Raw genomic sequence first — 20,923 nt, forward strand, 5'->3', positions numbered from 1 at the left:
AATTAAGCTCCTGAATCTGGAATGGTAATTGAGTGTCAAGAAAGCTACTGTCCTGTGTTCCCTTAGATGTGAATTTGGTTTTGTCTTTGGAGACTTCGTCAGTGATGTGGGTATTTTCTGGCTCAGCGTTAACAACTCAGCACTCCCAGGGAGTCATGCTGTCTGAGGCTGCTGCACTGCAAGAAGAATCCCATTTGGAGTGCTAGGCTTCCATTTTAAACTGAGTATTCCTGAAGTTTTTTTTAAGAGCAGTTGCATTAGTGTGTTATTTAAATGGTCTTTAAAAAGCTCTTTTTCCTCAATGAGTTTTTTTTTTCCCTCAAAGGGATACTTCTCATTTCTTGGCTTGCTGTCTTCACCCAGAGTATGATGAGATGAAATTACCTCAGCTTCTCACTGCTGATAATTGAAAGATTTATTCATGTCCAGAAAAATCTCTTGGAAAGCAGCAGGTGAATCATGGCTGCATCGTTTTGGAGGATGTGGACACTGAAATTAGTATCTCCTGGAATTTTATAGGGTGTTTGCCATGGAATTTAAGGAACTGATCATGCAGCCCCATCACTCAGCAGAGAGACTGATTTAACACTTGCTTTGGTTTCACACAGGGTATTTCTGAGGAGGATTTAAAGTTTAAATTCAGCAGAAGCAGCAATATTCAGGACAATGAATTCCTGGTTTACTTTTAACTATATTTTAGGCATTCCTATCTCTTGCATCCTTACTTGTACCAATTTAACTGGACTTTAGAGCAAGAGCCTGAAAATCTGCATTCTGTCTGCAAACACAGAGGATGTGAAGATGCTGAACAACTCTGCTGCTCTGCAGCTGTGGGGTGTCTCATCATATATTTTTTATTTTTAATTGGCCACGTTGGAACAGATGTTTGAGGAGAACAATGTTTTAAACAGTCCTACAGATTCTGGGCTACAATGCTGCTTTATACCACTGTCGCTAGGAGACTCTGGAAAGACCTCAGTGACTTCTCTGTAATAAAAACCAGTTTACTGTTACAGAAGGGACATGGCAAAGTGTATTTTTAAACCCCTCTTCTACTGCTTGAAATGTTACTCTTTGGCCAGGGGGTCACTCTGAGGTACTGCATTCTTTAGGCTCTGCAGGCGTGTGGAAGTGGCACTCAGGGGTTCTTCACTGGGTGACATTCAGGGGTGTTCACTGGGTTGTTCACTGGTGGCACTCAGGGGTTGTTCACTGGGGACACTCGGGGTTGTTCACTGGTGGCACTCAGGGATTGTTCACTGGGGACACTCAGGGATTGTTCACTGGGGGACACTCAGGGGCTCTTCACTGGGGGACACTCAGGGGTTGTTCACTGGGGGACACTCAGGGGTTGTTCACTGGTGGCACTCAGGGGTTGTTCACTGGGGGACACTCAGGGGCTCTTCACTGGGGGACACTCAGGGATTGTTCACTGGGGGACACTCAGGGGCTCTTCACTGGGGGACACTCAGGGGTTGTTCACTGGGGGACACTCAGGGGCTCTTCACTGGTGGCACTCAGGGATTGTTCACTGGGGGACACTCAGGGCCTGTTCACTGGGGACACTCAGGGGTTGTTCACTGGTGGCACTCAGGGGTTGTTCACTGGGGGACACTCAGGGGTTGTTCACTGGGGACACTCAGGGGTTGTTCACTGGGGGACACTCAGGGCCTGTTCACTGGGGGACACTCAGGGCCTGTTCACTGGGGACACTCAGGAGCTCTTCACTGGGGGACACTCAGGAGCTCTTCACTGGGGGACACTCAGGAGCTCTTCACTGGGGGACACTCGGGTTGTTCACTGGGGGACACTCAGGGGTTGTTCACTGGGGGACACTCAGGGGTTGTTCACTGGGGGACACTCAGGAGCTCTTCACTGGGGGACACTCAGGAGCTCTTCACTGGGGGACACTCAGGGGTTGTTCACTGGGGGACACTCAGGGGTTGTTCACTGGTGGCACTCAGGGGTTGTTCACTGGTGGCACTCAGGGGTTGTTCCCTGGGTGGTTCTCAGGTGTGTTTCGTGGCCCTAAGACATGAGTTATTTGTGTGTGTGCCCACGATGAGGGCAAAGCTTTAAATTTCAGGTATCTTGACAAGGGAAGTTATGAAAATCTGCGTGAATGTTACAAAATGATAATAATAATGTTATTACTTTCTCAGAGAGCTGCTTCTTTATCCTATCTTTTGGTGTAACAATTATAACCCTGCGTGTAGCTTGCTGTCCTTCGAATGACAGAAATGCATTTATTTGCAGAAGGGAACGTATCTCTGTAACTCTTGCCTGTGGCAGTGGGTGATTTCTGGTCCTGCCTAAGCTTGCAGAAGGCTCTCCAAAGGCAGGTGCACTAACAGAACCACTGTGTGTGTGTTTGTGTCCCAGCTGGTCACCCAGATGCTGATGGCTTACCTGGCTCGGCTCTCCAACATCGCAGGCAACAAGATCAACTGTGGCCCTGCCCTCACATGGATGGAGGTACACCACAAACCCGGGGTATTCCTTGTTTCCTGACCTTGGAAACACAGCAGGCACATATCTGCTCTTTCCAGACCTGCTGGTGTCACTGAAATTCTATCCTGAAAGTTTTTTATTCCCCTATTACCAGCACGTAGAAGGTGTAGGACACACAGAATCAGAACCACTATTAAGAGTATAGAGTTTTTTCCCTTGTAACCTGGGTTTGTTCTCTCAGAAATGGATTGTCCTGCTGATATTCACAAACAGAGGAGGTGGCAGTCCCAGGGCTGCCTGGGAATGCTGGCTTCAGGGCTGGATCTCCCATGATGGGTTGCAGAAGGCTCACTTGTTTCAAAGCTCACTTATTCCTGCTCTCCTTTTTACTGAGGCAATGCTGCAACTGTGGCACATTTCTAAAACTCAGCTGTCTCTGTTCTGGTGTTTCCCTGCTCTCTTGGTTTTCTAAACAGTTTTTCCCTGTGGCAGCTCCAAAGCCAGTAAATACTCCGTGCTCCTGTTGGCCCCTGCAGACAGAGGCAGCCTTGTGCCTGCAGTGGCACAGTTTGTGTGTTGTGAACTGCAGCTGCAGCTCTGCTTTCAGGTTTCATGGTCTTGTAGTCTTTAAACAATAGCCCTTAGTGGGGATGAGGGCAGGGGAGGCTGCAGGAGTGTCCAGCTGTCCCTGTTCAGACTGCCTGCAGACGTGTGGCTTTCCATCGCTGCACACCAGGAATAGAAACAGCTATTAATAGACTTGCAGCTCCTTTTTAAATGGATCTGATAAGGATTGAGTGTGTTTTCCTGCAATTTTCCCCACTGATATCCTTCTCACCCTGAAATCCTTTAGGATGAGAAAAATCTTGGAAAGCAGCAAAGGGAGGGAGGAATCTGTAGGGAGAAATAAGATGTAGCATTCAGAGCAACACAGTAGGCCTGGAGATCACAGCAAACCCAGTGCAGAGTAACCTTTGTGACTCACTAAGAATCCTACACAATTTTACACAGAAATCTGGAGTTTTGGAAGTATGCTGATGATTGCAAGGGAGGGTGCATGTTTTCTTTAAAAAAATAAACAAAAGGGTAGGAGAAAATGGAAAGCAACACTAGTTTTTGGATTGACAGCATTTTCTCCTTGCCTCAGTACCTTGAGCATTAATTCCACCTTGTAGAGGATTTTTGTAGCAGGTCTGTATTGCCATGGAAAACCACCATGCTTTGGTGTTAAAGGGAGCTGCAGACCCTCACTGTGTGTTACTGTTTGTACACCAAGCTGCACCAAGCCAGTGTTTCTCTCCTCTGGATAGGCACACCCGACCTTCTGGGGCCCCCAGTGAGCTGTTCTGGCTGTGCTGTGCCCTCTCTCCTGGGGCCCAGGGCTGGGCTGTCTCTCTCAATCAGCTTGAAGCCTTTGCACCACTAAAATGCTTCCTCACTTGTCCTCAGCTGCCTCACAGTCCCCTGTGCTCTTTGTTTCAGATTGATAACAAGGGGAATCACCTGCTGGTCCATGAGGAATCATCCATTAATGTCCCTGCTATTGCTGCTGCCCATGTCATTAAGAGATACATTGCTCAAGCAGCAGATGAACTGTCCTTTGAGGTAAATAAAGCACTTGCTTTCCTTGTTGTCAGCTCCAAATCAGTGTAATCTGTTTGTCTGTGTGCCCATCAGGAATATGTCCAGACACTTCCACAATGTTTTGTGAGGGGAAGCTTGGAAGATTGAGTTAAATAATCGATCTGCAACGAGTTGGATATGGGCAGATATTTTAAAGATTCAGTCATCTTTAAAATACAGCTTTACGTGGCATTAGTATCTTCTGATTAACCAGCTCCTGCCAGCTCCTCTGGGCTGTCCCTGAGTAGAGCCCACATGTTTTCTGTTCAGGATTGTCCCTGTGTGTGTGGACTCAAGTTTCATTTCTCCTTGCCCAGGTTGCACACACCCTCTGAGCAAGTCCCTGTCCATAACCATTTTTAAGAGCTTCTGCTCCCTTGAGAAGTAAAGAACCAGACTGGCAAAGGATTGCTGCTTGAAGGGCAGGTGATGAGCTAAAACTGGCCTGAAAATCCAGCACAGGAGCTGCTGTGGAGTAAATCCCTGAATCTCAGGATGGTTTGACTTGAGAGGAACCCTAAAACCTGTCCCATTCCACCCCTTGCCATGGGCAGGGACACCTTCCACTAGCCTAGGTTGCTCCACATCCCATCCAAGATCTCCAGATCAGACCCTGGAAGCTTTTGGTTGGTTTGTTTTACCCAAAAAGCAATGGTCTGTGCTCTGGTTGCCCTGTGCAACGCTGCTGTTTCTACAAAATGTGCGAAGGAAAACAGTGCCCTGAGGAGCTTTGTGATCACATCCTTGGTGTGCAGCACAGGAAGGAAAAATAACAGTGATAGTCTGGTGCTGCCAGGGCTTTGTTCTTGTTCAAATCAAGGCAAGGATTGGTATACCCCACAGAACTGTGTGGTCAGAGGGATGTGTGGGCATGGCAGCTCTGAGCTGGACTCCGAGCAGCACAGGATTCAGTCTGCTTGTCAGCTTATGAGAGCACTGAAATTACACTCCCTGCTTGTAAATCTTGCTCTGTGCAGAAGGGAAACTGAGGCACATGTAGTTTCCAAGGGTGTGCAGTGAGACACCACAGCAGGACTGGCACAGAACAGGGTCAGGAGTTGGGGTTTATGATCCTGAGTCCTGTTCCCTAACCCAAATTATCTCTGTGTTTATTCTAAATTTCTAGTAGGCAGTTGCACAAGCAGCTGTCTGGGGTTTGCTCCCCAGTTCTGAGAAGCATCCTCAGTGTCTCTGCTCCTGTGGTGGCAGCAGTTTCCTTCATGGACATTTGCTTTGCTCTTGATTCACTATTCCCTGGAGGAACTAATTTCCCCACATCTCAGTCATCCCTGTCTGCAAACTGGGGATGTGTTGCCTTTTCTGTAAATCACTTTGAGATCCATCAGTGTAAAATATCTGATGAAAGCTGGGCATTACTGGCATGAATTTTTGCCCACCTACCTGGAGTACCTGCAGTATTTATTTAGTTTCTTCCCTTTCTCATTTTCTGTAATAGAGGCCACACAGAGCTTGATTCAAACCAAGCCAGATTTAGTATTGATGATACTGATTTCCTTTTGAACTACTGCAGTACTACATTTTTATGGGAATGAGCAAAGCCTCAGAAAGCCTGTCTGGTGTCCTTGGCCATTTTCCATCCTGTCGCTGTAGCACCACTTCTCCTGTGTTCACTTCCTAACCCTGGGCAGCTCACCTGGGGCAGTTTGGGAGCTGCAAAGGCAGCTCTTCACTCTGCTGTGAGAGGGAGCCAGGAGACACGTGCCAGTGCCTACAGACTCGAGGCTAGGGCAGTAAAAATCAGCTCAGCTACTGGAGCAGATTTTCCCAAGTGCTCGACACCATCACTGCAGTTTAACCAGAGCCCTCTGTAGCCCTTCCCAGGAGACAGCTGCTCTTCAGGCCCTTTCCTCAGGAGCAGCTGTATCCTGTGTGCTGGGCAGTGCAGGAACTCTTCACCCCACAGCTCTGCTCTGCAAAGGCAGATGTGCAGCTGCTCCAGAGCTGTGCAGGTTTTTGCAGTGCTGAGACTGTGGTTATTGGAGCTGTGCTCTCCTTCTGGCTGTGACTGATGCTGTCAACCTTTTGCAGGTGGGGGACATCGTGTCTGTCATCGACATGCCACCAAAGGAGCTGACCTCGTGGTGGAGAGGAAAACATGGGTTCCAGGTAGGCACCAGCCCAGCCATGGCAGTGGGGCTGGAACAAAAGCAGGAACCTCAGCAGGAACCTCAGAGCTGTGTTCCTGGAGCTGCTGTGCCTGGTCAGGGTGGCTCAGGGGACAAGCAGGGTGTCCCTGCCTTGGTGTCAGGGGGCTCCCCTTCTCTCTGGGCTGGGGCTGGAGCACACACAGGGTGTCCACTGGAAGTTTCCTTCCTCCCTCACCACAGGAAGGAGGGCTGGCCATGGCCTGTGATGGACAGCTGGGCTGATGGCAGTGGAAGCTTGTGCTGCACCCCCTCCAAGGCAGCTGACACTGTTACTCACATCATCCCCTTCCTTCCAGTAGCTGAAACCAGCTCAGGCAGAACAGAGAGGATTTGGAGAATTCCAGCTGAGGAAACAGTGCTGCTGACTTAGACAAGCCACCCATCCATGCCTGTGTTCACTGTGTGCTGTCAGTGGTGCTGGTCCCTGTAAACATCACAGCACAGAGATGGAGACTGAATTTTCAAAAGGTCCTAAGCATGCTTGGGGATTAGGTACCAAACCTTATGTGTTGAAATGGCACTGTCCTTCCAAGGAGCTTTTAATCCTTTGGATTTTGCCGCTAGGAAATGTAAAAGCTTTAAAAGTCTCTTTTAACCAAGCAAACCCCAGAGCCATTGGGGATGGGGGCTGACTTGTGCTGTCTCACATTTCAGCTGCTTCCAGCCACAGGGATTTCCATCTGCAGCTGCTGTCTGTGAGTGGGTGGAATGAGGAGTTTGCTCTGCAGAGGCTCAGGATTGGCCAGACACTTCTGTAATTTAGCATGGAAAGTCTTCTCAAGGCTCCTCAGGTTTCCCTGACAGCCCTTTCTGTGCCAGGCCAGGCTGTGGCCCTGCTGTTGTCAATGCCCAGCAGTTGGATCTCCCAGTCCCAGCTGGATGCAGTGTAGTACACCACTGGATGTGGATGGTGTGCTTACACCATCCTAGTGCTGTCTGCTCAGCCAGGGCATTGAGACACAGCTTGTGTTGGTTTTGTGTCAGGTGTGGGAGTTCAGGTGACATCTCCTTTGTAAAGTCAGAGCAGCATGGACAGAGTACCTGCTCTGAAGTTTCATTTGTTTCTAGAGTCAACACACTGGTACTACTTGAACAAACTGCTGCTTCTGAAATGTGCTGTGCCTTTGCTGGACTTGTGTTCTAATCTTAGAAGCCTCAAAGCTGAATATGCTGTGCTGTCACAGAATCAGAGAATGGCTTGGGGTGGAAGGGACCTCAAACAGTTCCAACCCCCAATCAATTAAATGCTGTAATACTGCTTGGAATGATCAGCCTATGCCACGATTAACTTCCAAGTGAATCAATGAAGCAGAACAAATCTACTCTGTGGTCTGTGCCTGAGTGTGGGCACTTTGCACAGGGCTTGGAAGCCCTGTGTGGGATGTAGATCCCATCCATTATTGAGGCTGGCTGACACTGGGGCCAAGTCTGGAGAACAGCACTGCTGATGGAAGGCACAGAAGGAAGGCAGCCCTTGTGCAGTTTGTCACAGCTTTGTGCCTCTCTGATCACAGCGATCCCGTTGTGTTTTCCCAGCATAAAAACATGGTGATGAGCAAACTGCCAGAAAAGGGGGTTTTCTGTGTCCCTGCACAGTCAGGCTCCTGACACAACACATATGAGCAGCTGCAGAAATTCAGTACTGTATTCTGGCTTAACAGAAAATTAGGGGTGGAATAATCTTGTGTCCTTTATGACAGGCAGGAGTGGTCACAGTGTGAGCAGGTGACAGCCAAACACACCATGGAGATGCAGCTCTGTGTTCCTACAGCTCCAGGAGCTGGGTTTGCTCAAAGTCTTAACCTGTGTGTCGAGTTTTAAGGCTCATGAGCTCTAAATGTACTGAAAATGTACATTTGCTGATGGAATGAAGTCTTTGGATGATACAAGCAGTAAGAATTCAGAGAGAGGGAATTTATCTCTGGTGTTGCTACACCAGACCTAGAGATGAGTTACAGGCAGAAGTGTCCTTGATGGATGCTCAAAAAGAGTGTGTAGGTGAAGAATGTTGTTACAGCAAGAGGTGTAGGCACAGATGAAGCTGTGCAGCCTCTAAAGCATTTGTTAGAGGCAAATAGTTCTGTTGCTGTTTAGGAACATTGCAGTGATAGCAATCTGTTGATCCAGTCATTTGAATTAATAAATCAACAGAGCCCCTCTTGCCAGATAGTTGTGATTCTGAGAGCAGATTAAAGGAGGAGGTCCTGCCACCAAATGTTTGGACAGCTTGTCCTGTTATTTCTTGGGTTTTTGCTTTATGTTAGGGAGGAGCGGGGTTTTATCAACCACCACAGCTTCCATTAGAAATCATGTCTTGATAGGAGGAAAGCAAGAACAGGGGAAAAAATTTCTCGTTTTGCTGAAAGGGGGAAAAAAATACTTCTTGACTTAAAGGAACTCCCCTGGTTTTGTGCATTTGAAGCAGTTGGGAGTGAAGTGCCTTCACTCCTGCCTGTCCTGCATCCCTTGGGATAATGGGAGGGCTGTGGTGAGGAACTGGAGGCAGCTCTGCAGATGTGAAGCAAAAACTGTCTCTGACAGGCTGCGAGCACCTGCAGCTTGAATTCAGCATGGAAGTCAGAGTGTTCCTGCCAGCCAGAGCTGTCCTTCAGGGATGACTCACTGGGTTTGTATCCATCACACTTCCCTGGCACAGTGCCTGTGCTCTCTGCATACCTGAGCTCACGACTGCATTGCAACACACCTAATCCTGTGTGAACAAAACAACCCACGAGGCTTCTTAGCATTTGCTCTGCTTGAAGTAAAATGATTTTTAAGACATTTTTCTTCAAGCTTTTTTCTCTTCCAATGCCCTCAGTGTGAGTCAGTGCTTTCTCTGTAAGATTGTTACCTAAATTACAGCCACCTCCACATTAACAGCCTTCAGCCCTCTTTGTTCTGCTCTGCTTTTCCTTCATGCTTTGTCTTTTCAATCAGCTCTGTGTCAGGGAGCTGAGTCACTGGGGACAGGCCCTTCTTTGATGCATAACTGCCCTTGGTTTCCTGAATTATTCTGGTTTTTGGGAATAGTTTGCTGAGGTGGAGAGCTGCCCCACAGCCTGCACTGCTGGAGAGGTGACAAAACCAGGGTGTGCAGCCAGGGGGGACTGGGCTGATTCTAATCACACTGTGATTGCAGCAGCTTCAGCTGGTTGTGAGACTGCAGGTCCCAGTTCCACAGAAGTCCAGGGTGGTTTGGGTTGGGAGGGAACCTTGGGGATCATCCAGTCCCACCCCTCCCATGGGCAGGGACACCTTCCACTGTCCAAGTCCCATCCAGCCTGGCCTTGGACACTGCCGGGGGTCCGGGGCAGCCACAGCTGCTCTGTGCCAAGGCCTCCCACCCTCTCAGGGAAGAAGTTATTCCCAATATCCAATGTAAATCCCATCCATCCCTACCCTCTGGCAGTGGGAAGCCATTCCCTGTGTCCTGTCCTTGTCCAAAGTCCCTCTCCAGCTCTGGTTTCCTGCTGGCACACCAGTCAGGAATGGATAATCAACACGTACCATCCCAAACAGACATTTCTTTTTGTGAATAAAAGAAATCAAAATAATTTTATGGCCCAGGTGTTCAACTGTCTGTAACAGGAGCTCAGGATAAGAGGAGTAATAATGCTGTTCTTCCTGTTAGTAGTGCCCTAAAGTGCAAGAGCATCTCAGCAGGGGCTCCTTTGGGAATGAGGTGAGGCTGTCCTGCTCTCTGTGCAGTCACTTGGCAAAGACTCAGTGAAAACTCTCCTCAGGAAGGCCAAATAGGCCATAAAAAGTTGCGGTTTCCCTGTCAGGTTTTGCTAGACTGTCATCAGATTTAAAAGGAAAAGAGAAAACTTTTTGACTAAAATTGAACCCACACTGTAGATTATGTCAGACCCAAAAAAGCAATCTAAATGTCTCAATGTTTCATTTGCCATTTAAGTTGCAGGTACTTCCTCATTTGTTTGAATTCCCTCCCCATACTGAAAATTACCATTTTACTCTGACTTTTCCCCTTAAAGCCTCTGTGTCCCCCAGTTTTAGCAGCCCCTGTCACAGAAGTGAAAAGATAAAGCTGTAGTAGGTGGTGCAGAACAGTTCTCATGCACTAGCAGCCTTTACCTTCCTCCTCTGCTGAAGGTCTGTGGTGATATATTTAACCTTTAGATGACCTTGCATTTATCTAAATATATACTACCCTGGCTATTAATTTTCCTGCGTTCCCAAATCCTTTAATCCTGGCTCAAGCTCTGGTAGTGCCTTGCTACATCTGTTGAGATTAACTCTTGGACTAAACTCATTTATTTATATAAAATCATGGAAAACTTCCCATAGGAGGAGAAGTATCATCTTTTAAGTGGGTGGGAATGAGGCACAAGTTGAGGATTATAACCCCAAAAAAGATCTCCTGGGGATCTTGCAAGAAGTTAGAATAAGTCAGTGTGAAAATGTGAATAATTTCTAGCAGTGAGTTAACATGAGGGAGCCAGCACAATTCTTTGCCCCTAAAAATCCATTGTAATTATTGGTGTGAACATGACAAAAGTGATACATGGAGAGCAGGTGGAATGTTTGATTTGGGAAGGTTCTGGGATATCTGGAAGCGATGACATCACCATCCTTTCATTTCTGAATTCCTGGTTAGTGTGTTGTACAGTGCATCCAGAAACAGGAGAAATACTGTGTTAACAGTCAAAGGCAAATGAGTTTTGATTTAATGTCCAGCATTTGTTTAAATGTTCAACAGTGTGGGGATCTGGGTTGGGTTTAGATCCAGATTTGGGTTGGTTTTAGATCCAGAATAATAGAAGGCTGGGGTCCCAGGACTTCAGGTTTCTTTGCACAGACAATGTGGGCAGTTTCCAAAAATGGAAGAAACTTCATCACTCCAGCTGTGGAGTTTCCCAGATGATGTCTGGGTGGTGGGCTGAAACTTTCCCTGGATTTGTGTATTTTTCCTAATTTAAAAATTGCCTCATGTATCTCTCACATGGGCAATGTCCAGCAGAGACTCTCAGCCACAGTGAAGTGTTAAAGTTCAGTCTGGGGAAGAGAAGAGAAGGTTGTGTGGAGACCTCAGGGCACCTTCCAGTGTCTGGGTGGGCTACAAGGAAGGTAGGGAGGGACTTTGCATCAGGAACTGATGTGACTGGACATGGGAGAATGGTTCAAAATGTAAAAAGGGAAATTTAGGTTGGATATAAGGAGGAAATTCCTCCCTGTGAGAATGGCAAGGCCCTGGCACAGGGTGCCCAGAGCAGCTGTGGCTGCCCCTGGATCCCTGACAGTGTTGGCCAGGTTGGACATGGGGGCTTGGAGTAACCTGGGACAGTGGAAGGTGTCCCTGCCCTTGGCAAGGAACTTTAGGGATGATCCCTAAGGTCCCTTCCAACCCAACCCATCCTGGGATTCCATGATAGAAAACCATGAAATGTATTTTGTTTAAACACCAGCACTTCAATGTCCATGCTACTCTGCCTGTTGGCATCTCCCAGCAGAGCAGGTCCCTGAGCCATGAGCTGCCAGAGGAGGGGCCTCTCTGTGATGCTGCTGTTCATGATCCTTTTCTTGTGTTAATTGGCACATTGCTGTCTATAAACTGCACAAAAATCCCCACTGTGTTCCATAACTCCAGGATACCATGTCCTTGCAGACCTGGCAGATCCAGCTGAGGCAGTGGCTGCTGCAGCCATGCCTGGTGCTGGATTTTGGGTGGGTTCTGTGAGTCTCCTGTGATGCCCAGGCCAGTCCCAGTTACAGGAACCCCAGCTCAGAGCCCGAGGGCTGCTTCTGCAGGCTCTGCCCTAAGCTCAGAGTCCTGACAACAATTTATTTTAAAAATAATTTCCAAAATTTCACATTGTGTGCTGGGTAACAGCTTGTTCTTGTGCTTGGGCAGGGCATTGCCCTGCTGGATGTTGGCATGTGGGAAGGGGAAGCTGTGGGCTCTGGTAACTCTTGCTTCCTTTGGGGAATTTGGAATAACTTCAGTCTGGACACCCCACACATGACACTGCCACCAAACTGGTGGGAGGTTGATGGGTGAAAATCAACTTGGAGTAGGAAGGAGATCAATCTTTCTCCATGGAGACAAAAAGGGAATTGTGTAAGATGAATGAATAGAGGAGGGAGTGTCTGCCAGGCTTGGTGCTGGCTGCCCCCGTGCCTCCAGAGGATTTCATGGATGTGCCAACATGACTGGCACAGTCCTGCCTCAGTTCTGCTCAGATGAGCTTGGGGCCATCCTCTGGCTCTTTCCCTCATGTTCCTGTGGTGTTTGAGCAGACTTGGTGCTTCCAGCTGTCCCAGTCACAGGCCTGACAGTGGGACAGGGAATCTGCCCTGCCTCAGGTGAGAGTCTGGGGAGGTGCTGGTGCCTGAGCTCCATCTCACAATACAGGAGCTGTGCTGGGTGAGCAACACAGAGAAAAGGTGGGAAAAGATGTACCATGGATTAAAGTTACCAAAGGTCTGCTCTGGTCTGACTTTCACCTGGGATGAGAGTAAGAAGAAAGTTGCTGGGAAATAAGAGAGAAGGTGGGGATGCAGGGGAGTGCTGAATTTCTCTCTGGTCACAGCTTAACCTGAATCTTCAAACAGGGAAAGGGAAATAATTTCACTTCTCCCCAGATACAGCAGCCTCTCTTGAGTGGTATGGGAATTCTGCAGGCACATCCTATTCCAAGAACACATTAGGATCCTTCCCACAGCCTTTAACCCTTAGGCTGGTTTAGAGGGGCTTTGCAGCCTTTCTGCCTTTGAAGGGTTGCAGGGAGAAATGCTGAGTTAAAAGGCAGTGCAGGGACAGTGCAAATTAACATTCAAAGTTAATCCCTCCAGGACCCTGCAGTGCCTGGGGCTCTCAGATTGTTCTCTCTCAGGTGCTGGCAGCAGAGCAGAACCTGCAGTTGTCAATGCCTGCTGGTCATTTGATGCTGGATAATTTCAGGGAGCATCACCCAGGGGGAATGGAGGGGAGATGTTGGTTGAACACTTCAGATCATAACACTCCATTTCCTCCTTCTGTTTTACTCCAGGTTGGATTCTTTCCCAGTGAATGTGTAGAACTCATCAACGACAAAGTCCCTCAGTCCGTGACCAATTCAGTGCCAAAACCAGGTGTGTAATCAGCTTTTCTTGATGCAGTGAACTGGACTGGAGTTCTCTTTGTGTGTTTTGTGTTTACTACCTCCTTCACACGTGTCATGAGTGTTGATCATCCCCTGCACATCCTCCTGCCCCTCTGTGTGTTGATCACCCACACGTTGCCCCTCTCTGGGGAGCTCCCACTGTTGAATGTCCTTCACCTGCTGCACAGACTTGGATCAGTGTCCTCCTCCTGCCTGACTTGAAGGATTTAAGCCTGTCAGAATTTCAAGATACTTTGAGCAGTCTGTAAAGAGAGATTCCATGAAGCATCCCAGTTCTGGGTGATCAAGGGAGTGTCAGGATGTTTTATACAGAACATAGATGAGCAGGAGTGTTTGTGCTGATCAGATAGAATAGATCACCTTGGTACTGGAAGGTTCTTTCTGCTTGAGGATAAATGGAGGAAGTTGGATATTACAGAATTGGAATTCTGGTTGCTTGTGCTCTGGGTGCATGGCTCCATCTGCTTCCTCCTGCCTTCTGGACAGTTCTGTGTTGTAGGAAAAACAGGCAAATTAATCCAAAGTTCTGCTGAAGGAAGGAATAATAAATAGAGAATGGGATTTTGGATCTGACTCTACTGTCAACCTTCCCATCCTTTCAGTGTGTCTGGAAGTGATTGGCATTAGGTGTGCTGGCATAACTGAGATCTCTGTAAAATTTACTGGTGGGGAAGATGAAATTTTAAAGAAAATATCTCCATATTCATATAGGTAAAGATATTTCTATATATCTTTCGCGTTGAGGAGTTTCAACGTGCTGTTCTTTCTTAGAATGTTAAGCAGCTGGGAAGGGAAGTTGGTGTTGAACTGGTGTTCTTCTCATTCCTCTTCTCTATTTTAATGATGTGCCTTATCTTGGCAGATTGCTGACTTGATACTTTTAAACAAATAGATTCAATTCAAAAGCTTGACATTTGCCAAGGGAAATATCAGCATTTTATCAGCTCAGAGCTCTGGGGTTTGGTGGAAAGCCGTGGATACCCAAGCTGTGAGTGCTCTGCAGTGATCTGTGTGCTTTGGAGAGCTGGCAGGTCGGGGCAGGGCTGTCCTCAGCCATTGGCACTGCCAGCCTCTGACACTGCTGGGAATATGATTTGGAATCAGAGGCACAGAGATGAGCATTCCCTGGATCCAGGGCCTGCCTGTGCTCCGTCAGCTAAAACAGGAAAGGCAACTTTCAGCCTAAACACAAGCAAATATTTATTGTTAAACGTGACTCAGGCCATTCAGTGTGCTGAGCTGCTGGGGAGCAGGGTCTGCTTTGGTGGGAGATAATGGAGCAGAATGGATGAGGGGATTCTGGTTGGCTTCAGCAACACCATGGGGGGTGGATTTCCCCCTTCAGCCCTGGGAAATGTTTGGTACAAAGCTGGCACCACAAGTCCATGTATCATGAAAAGCAATAAGTTGGAAGATATTGCCAAGTCCCAGAGGTGTCCCCTGACGTTCCCTGATGGTTGTTCCATGGGTACATCAAAGGCTCCTCTAGGAGAGCTCTAAGGAGCTTTGAGATGTAAGGAATGCTGAAGCTGATTCTGTCATCCTGCCCCTCCTTTGCACACACAGTTCCTGGTGCCACTCCTTGGGTGCATTCTCTGTGCACCTTGGGAAGTGACAGCACTTGACTGAGGTTGGCAGGAGTCTGGAATTCCTTCTTGGATGCTGCAAAAGCTGCTGGGAGAGGAGCAGGGAGGAGGTTCCTGTAGTTAGGGAATGGTGGATGTGGTGCTGGAGGACTCCAGGAACTCCTTGGCTGGATGAAAAGTGCTGTGTGAGATGGGTGAGAGGAGGAAGGCAGGAAGGAGTTCCAGGCCCAGGTGTGCCAGCACAGCCCCAGGAGCTGGCAGGGGCAGGACTGAGGTGCTGCCAGAGGGGAAGCTGGCTCTTCCCAAGGGCACCCTGCAGGGATGGGAATGGCATTTTTTGCTGGGATAATGCACTTTGCTCGCCCTATTCCTGCATTTTGGGTTTTCCAGTCCACACATTATGCACACAGGGTATTTCTCATGCACTTAGATACCCACATTAATTACTTTTCTCCCTGTACCTGTGTCCCCAAGGACCAGAGACTTTCCTAAAAGTCTCACATGGAGCTGTTGTCCTCACTTGACATTAGCAGGGTATTTCATCTTGAATTAATGTGAAGTTTTAGATTTGGCCTTGACGAGCTGCACTTATCAACAGGCCAACTTTGATTTCTTTAATCAAAATATGATGTGTGGAGCATCCAGGACATTGTGTATGTGCAGAGTAAAGCTCTTTGCCACGAAGGAATTTCCAAACACAGAACTCCTCGTGCTGCTTAATTGTCCCTGGGTCTGGCTGGGCTGAGGAACCTAATGAAAAGCAGATGGAACTTCCTGCCCTGGGTTTCTATTATTATTTGTAATTAGAGGGTTTAATGTGCACAAGGGATGGGGACAGCATTTTAATGGAGCCATAAAATATTGCAGTGGTCTTTAATGCAGGGCAGTGACTGCAGTTCCATGGAGATGAAACACAGGGAAGGGCAGAGGAGGGTTGGGTTTGAGGGCAAACTCTGCTTTTGGAAACAACATTTTCATGGACTGTGGCAGGATGTGCTTTGTACCAGCAGTGATGGAGCCAGGGCCTGGGATGAGTGATGGAAAATGGGAAAATATAGGAAAAACAGAAAAACAGAAAAACCATACAGAGAACTGGCTTTTTACTCTGTTCTGAACAGTCAGAGTCATGTAAAAGAATACCAGTTTTGCCCCAAGTCACCTCTCAAATATATTTGACAATGAAGTTTGGAGTCAGGAGAGGAAAGGTACCTGTTGAGAGGTATTTTCCCTCCAGTTTTGGACTAAGCCTGTGCCCTCTTTTTTTCATCTTCAGTCCTGTAGGAAAATGGGTTTTTTTCCCCAGCTGGGATGCAAATGCTTTCCTGACTGTTTCTATTTATGTAAAAAAACCTGTGAAGATCTAGGAAGGTTCTGTGAGCTCATAAAATCCCACATTTCTTGAGCACTTTCCTTTTCTCTAAATTCTCCCAGTATTCTTAGTGGGATACAATACACTAATGATAATTTTTTAGCCTAAAATATTCTATTGGTTTGATATCTACTATTTCATAGTTAATATTATCAATTTAGCTGAATTTCAGTGCCACAATAAATTGAATCAGCTTATATTCATGAGCATTTTTAGAGATCCAGGATAAAGGCTGCATTTGAATTTCAGATCTTCAGGGAGAAGTGAATCTTTTAAATATTCAGTGCTGCTCAGAAGGAAAAGTGTGAATAGCTGCTCTGGATTTTCCTTCTAAGTGAACATTTGTGAAGTGCCTGAACTTTGTGCTGTGTTGACTCTTCTCGTCCCCCTCTGTCCATCCCTTTTTTTGGGAACAGTGTCTTTATGTCCATGTGTGCCCGTGCTGTCCCCACTCCTCAGTCACAGTCAGTGTCTCAGTCTCTCTTTCAGTCCCTTTCTTCCTCAGAATTCTGGATATTCGTAGTTTAGCAGTATTTTAACCTGTAGCTCACACCTTACCTCATTCCTGCAGTTTGTTTTGTCTTTTCCTAACAAGCAGCATCTTCCTGTGACCCAACTTCACTGCAGTGGCCTTGGCAGGGTCATTCTGGGGAAGGTTTTAGACTTGGTCTTTGCTGGGGAGCAGCTGCATTCAGTGGGGAAACACAGAATTAAGAAAAGAGAGACAGTTAGAGCTGAAGAGAACAAATGGGGGTAAGAAGGTAATATTTCACTTTTTTTTCCTCCCCCCAAAATAAGCATTTTTAAAGCCTCAGGGATCATTCTCACAAATAATGTAAAACCCAGCAGCTCTGCCCAACTTTATGGAGGAATTTTCAACTTCCTGTCTCATCCATTTAATTTATGTTTGAGAGTTGAAGGTGTTCTTATGGGACACACATTAAAACGTCCCCTGTCAGTATTGCAGGGTGTTGTGAATGATTAATTTTCTTTTTAAAACATCAGTAACAGATTGATCCGCACACCCAATACAAATAATCCACTGAATTTTAGAAGGATTGAAATTTAGCTCTGGATCAGGCAACAGGCTCTGGTCAATGCTGGAGAAATTAATTTTAACTGCAAAAATGGAAATTGAGACACATTCACTGAGCTGTTGTAATCACAACAAGGCCATGCCTGGTTTGAAACAGGCTCATTTCTAATCCCTGGGTAAAAGAGATTGTGGTCAATATTTATTTTAATAGAAATCAGAAAGGAGAAGGTGCAAATAGAGCTTAAATTCTGCAGATGCCCAGGCTGAGCAGCCATTTGACACTGATAAGAGCATCATGTCTTAATTAGTGCTTTTATAAAGAAATCAGGGGAAGTGTACATAATTAGTACCAGTCTTGTTAATCTGAAGTAAACAAAGGAGTAGTTTGGTGTTCATGCCACTGTCTCGTTAAAGCTGAATTAAATGGAAAAGTGCTGAGCCAAGGCAGGTCTCCTTTTGCAGGGGGAGGCAGAGAGGGGATGAGCACCCAGAGCTGCACAGCTGGAGCTGCTGATGAGACAGGAGCTGCTTCCAGCCCTGCCGGGCCTCAGGACCAAAATCCTGCAGGGAATCCTGATCCCTTGGGCACGGGGATGCAGGAGCAAAGGGCAGCAGGGGGAGAGTGCAAACTCCCTCCAGGAGAGTCCCTGTCCATGTCTGGGAGCTGCTGCAGGATCTCCCCAGCTCTGAGAGCCACCAGGACCCAGCCAGCAGCTCCAGCAGCTCCAGCAGGTCTGTGCCTGCCTCTGGGGTCCTTGGGCTGGAGGAGGCCCAGCACTGCCATGTTCACCTCCCTGTCCCCAAGGGCCACATCCCACACTTCTCCTTCCCTCCAGAACACAAGTGTGGGGCTGGGGCAGAGCTGGGCCTGCCTCCTCTGCAGTGCAGGATTTTCAGGAGGAGCACAGCAGCAAAACACAGCTCTGAGACAATTATTCTGCTTTTTGCACAGGATTAAGAGTAAGAACAGCTTCTGCTTTAGTACCAGGAGAGAAGAAGGAAAATTCAGTATATAACAAAATTCAGTATATAACAAACCATGTGCTGTTTGGCAGGACTGGGATGGGCCTTGTGCTGAAAGGTCAAGCATGCAAAATGTTGGGGTGTTTTTTGAGCTGGGACACAGGGGGGGAATTCCTGGATCCTCTGAATTTCCCAGGTGTTTAGCACCAGACAACTTGAAGGATTGGGTGTGTTGTATTGTGCTATTGAAAGCCCAGCTGAGCTTTGTGTGAAATGAGCCCATTTTCAGTGCAAACATATTTTAACCAGCTGCTTTTTGTTTTTGTTTTGCTTTTTTCCTTTTTTTTATTTCTCCCTTCCCAGTCTCCCCTGCCCATGGAGCCCGTCCAGCGTCCTGGAGCTACTTCCCCCCTTGTATGTCTTCATTTATTCCTTTGTCTTTCTTTCATTCTTGCCTTGTTTCTCTGTCTCCTTTTTCTTTCCTTCTTCTTCTGTACATGCAGGTCAGTAGCACTGATGCCCTGAAGGATATTTAGGGGAAACCAAAACAAATCTTTGTTCTAAGGTGCTTTTAAAAAAGATATTTGGGCATAAAATAATACAACAGGGAAAGAACAAAGCTGGTTATAGCTCTTTTCTGGGGGTGATAGAATCATCTTGAATCCAAAAAAGATTGAAAATATTAAAAGGAAAGAAATTAAGTGTCAGACAACCAAGCATGAATGTCAGTGTGAAAGAAACAGAAGATAAAAATGGATGATGGGGAGGAATTAAACATAGTTAGTGAAGTTTGTTAGAACATGGCAACCTTCAGAAGCCAATTTATTTTTTTTTAATGAGGGAATGGTGTTTGTGCTAACATCTGACAATGCCCAAAGTGAACTAATATGTGGCTTGTTTATTCATAGTCCTGCTTCACGTTGCTGTGGTCTTTTTTAGATCCTGCTAGTGCTGGTCTGAACGTCACAGCAATAACCTGGTGTCAGTAAAACCTGGGCTTGGTCATGTGGATTTGTCATTTTTACAGCAAATGCCTCACTTGCACAAATCACCTCCCCCTGGGATGTTGTTTGGATTCCCTAAGTCAGTCTGAAAGCTTGATATGCAAATACTGTAAAGAGACAATTATAAAATATATAATATTCATGGAAATGTACACAGATACATCCTTTGCCCACCCACCCACTGCCAGCCTGCTGGCACAGCCTGGAGAGGGGGAACAGGCAGTGCTCCCATTCCCAGGGCTCCCTCCAGCACAGGAAAAGCTGGTCCTGCTGGGAAGAGTTGGTTTCTGAGCAGCTTCCTGAGCAATGCCAACACCTCCAGACCCTGCAGGCAGAAGGAATGTCCAGAGGGGGAGAGCAGGGGCTCTATATTGACAAATACTGCCATATTTGGGATATGCCATTGAGAGTGAGGTGAGGCTTCTTCCACTGCCCATGTGCAAACCCACAGGAGCCAGGGAATACTGAAACTGGGGTGGAGGTTTTAAGAATGAGGGCAGAATTTATTGCTGAGACTGGCCACATCCACTGATAAATAATCTGACAGAAAATTTGGGAGGAATCAGAATAGTGAATCTTGTATGATCCAGGGAGTTCCCTTTGGGCACACAAATATGGAGAAAAGATTTTTCTTCATGTTTTTCCATTTGTACAGTCAAGTTCCTTGGACCTCCAAGCCCTTCAGAGATGCAATTCCTGCCAAGGATCAGCAGCAGTTAAATTCAGATAACACAGGGAGGCTTTAGCCTGTCTATTTTTTCAGGCAGACTTTTTTATTAGGTTTTTAACACAAAAAAAGGAATGGCCACATTTCTGGTTATTTAATGCCAGTGGTCAGTGTTGTGTCCCCCTCCTCTCTCAGCTGTGAGAAGGAAGCTTCTGATAACAGAGCAGCTCTAATATTTCTGCTCAAAGCTATGAGGCTCATTAGTGGTTCTGCTTGTTTTTCCTGTGAAATTAATTCCTTGTGACAGCCCTGTCCCTCTGTGAGTCACAGAATTGCCACAGAGATGACAAACTTGGCTGTGGCTGCTCTGCGAGCACCACTGGAGAGCTGGGGAACCACATCCTCCCCTGGATGAGCACTCCTGGGCTCTGGGGCTGTTTTATATTATTTCTGTGTGCCACAGATCATGGCTTCCACTACCAGGAATTTAGAAATATTTGTGGTTTTTAGGTATGGGGGATTTGAGGTCCTGTTCAGGTTTTGCTGGGGCAAGGGGGAAGTTCCTTTCTGGGCTCATTTAGGCACTGAAGTTCTTTTTTGGGCTCATATAAACGAGCTGAGCTCTGGACAGGGAGGCAGGGGCTGGAGAGGGTTTTGTAACTGGGACAAAGTGCCCCTCTCCACAAGCCCAAAATCTTTGGTCTCCCAGCCACAGCAAAGGCTGTTCCTCTGCAAGCTGTGCTGTGTTAAAAATCACTGATTTCTCCTCCAGCTTTTGCCAACATAAACTGACATATATTTTATATAATTTTTAGAACTCTTTTAACAGTGAAAACTCTGCTTAGGGTGGTCTGTGCACAGCATCTCAGAATCCCAGACTGGTATGGGTTGGAAGGGAGCCTAAAGATCATCTGGTTCCACCTGCTGCCTTG

General features: G+C 47.0%; 1 protein-coding gene across 1 annotated transcript in view; it reads left to right on the plus strand.

Moving 5' to 3' along the window:
* ARHGAP32 (Rho GTPase activating protein 32) overlaps nucleotides 1-20,923 on the plus strand; it is a 239,445-nt gene that overhangs the window by 160,845 nt on the left and 57,677 nt on the right. Inside the window, exons 8-12 of the mRNA XM_066564578.1 lie at nucleotides 2,383-2,475; nucleotides 3,934-4,056; nucleotides 6,124-6,201; nucleotides 13,253-13,334; nucleotides 18,684-18,734. Coding sequence (XP_066420675.1) covers nucleotides 2,383-2,475; nucleotides 3,934-4,056; nucleotides 6,124-6,201; nucleotides 13,253-13,334; nucleotides 18,684-18,734 — 427 coding nt within the window. The remainder of the gene's footprint in view (nucleotides 1-2,382; nucleotides 2,476-3,933; nucleotides 4,057-6,123; nucleotides 6,202-13,252; nucleotides 13,335-18,683; nucleotides 18,735-20,923) is intronic.

This window comes from Molothrus aeneus, chromosome 22, assembly GCF_037042795.1.
Source record: "Molothrus aeneus isolate 106 chromosome 22, BPBGC_Maene_1.0, whole genome shotgun sequence".
NCBI lineage: Eukaryota > Metazoa > Chordata > Aves > Passeriformes > Icteridae > Molothrus > Molothrus aeneus.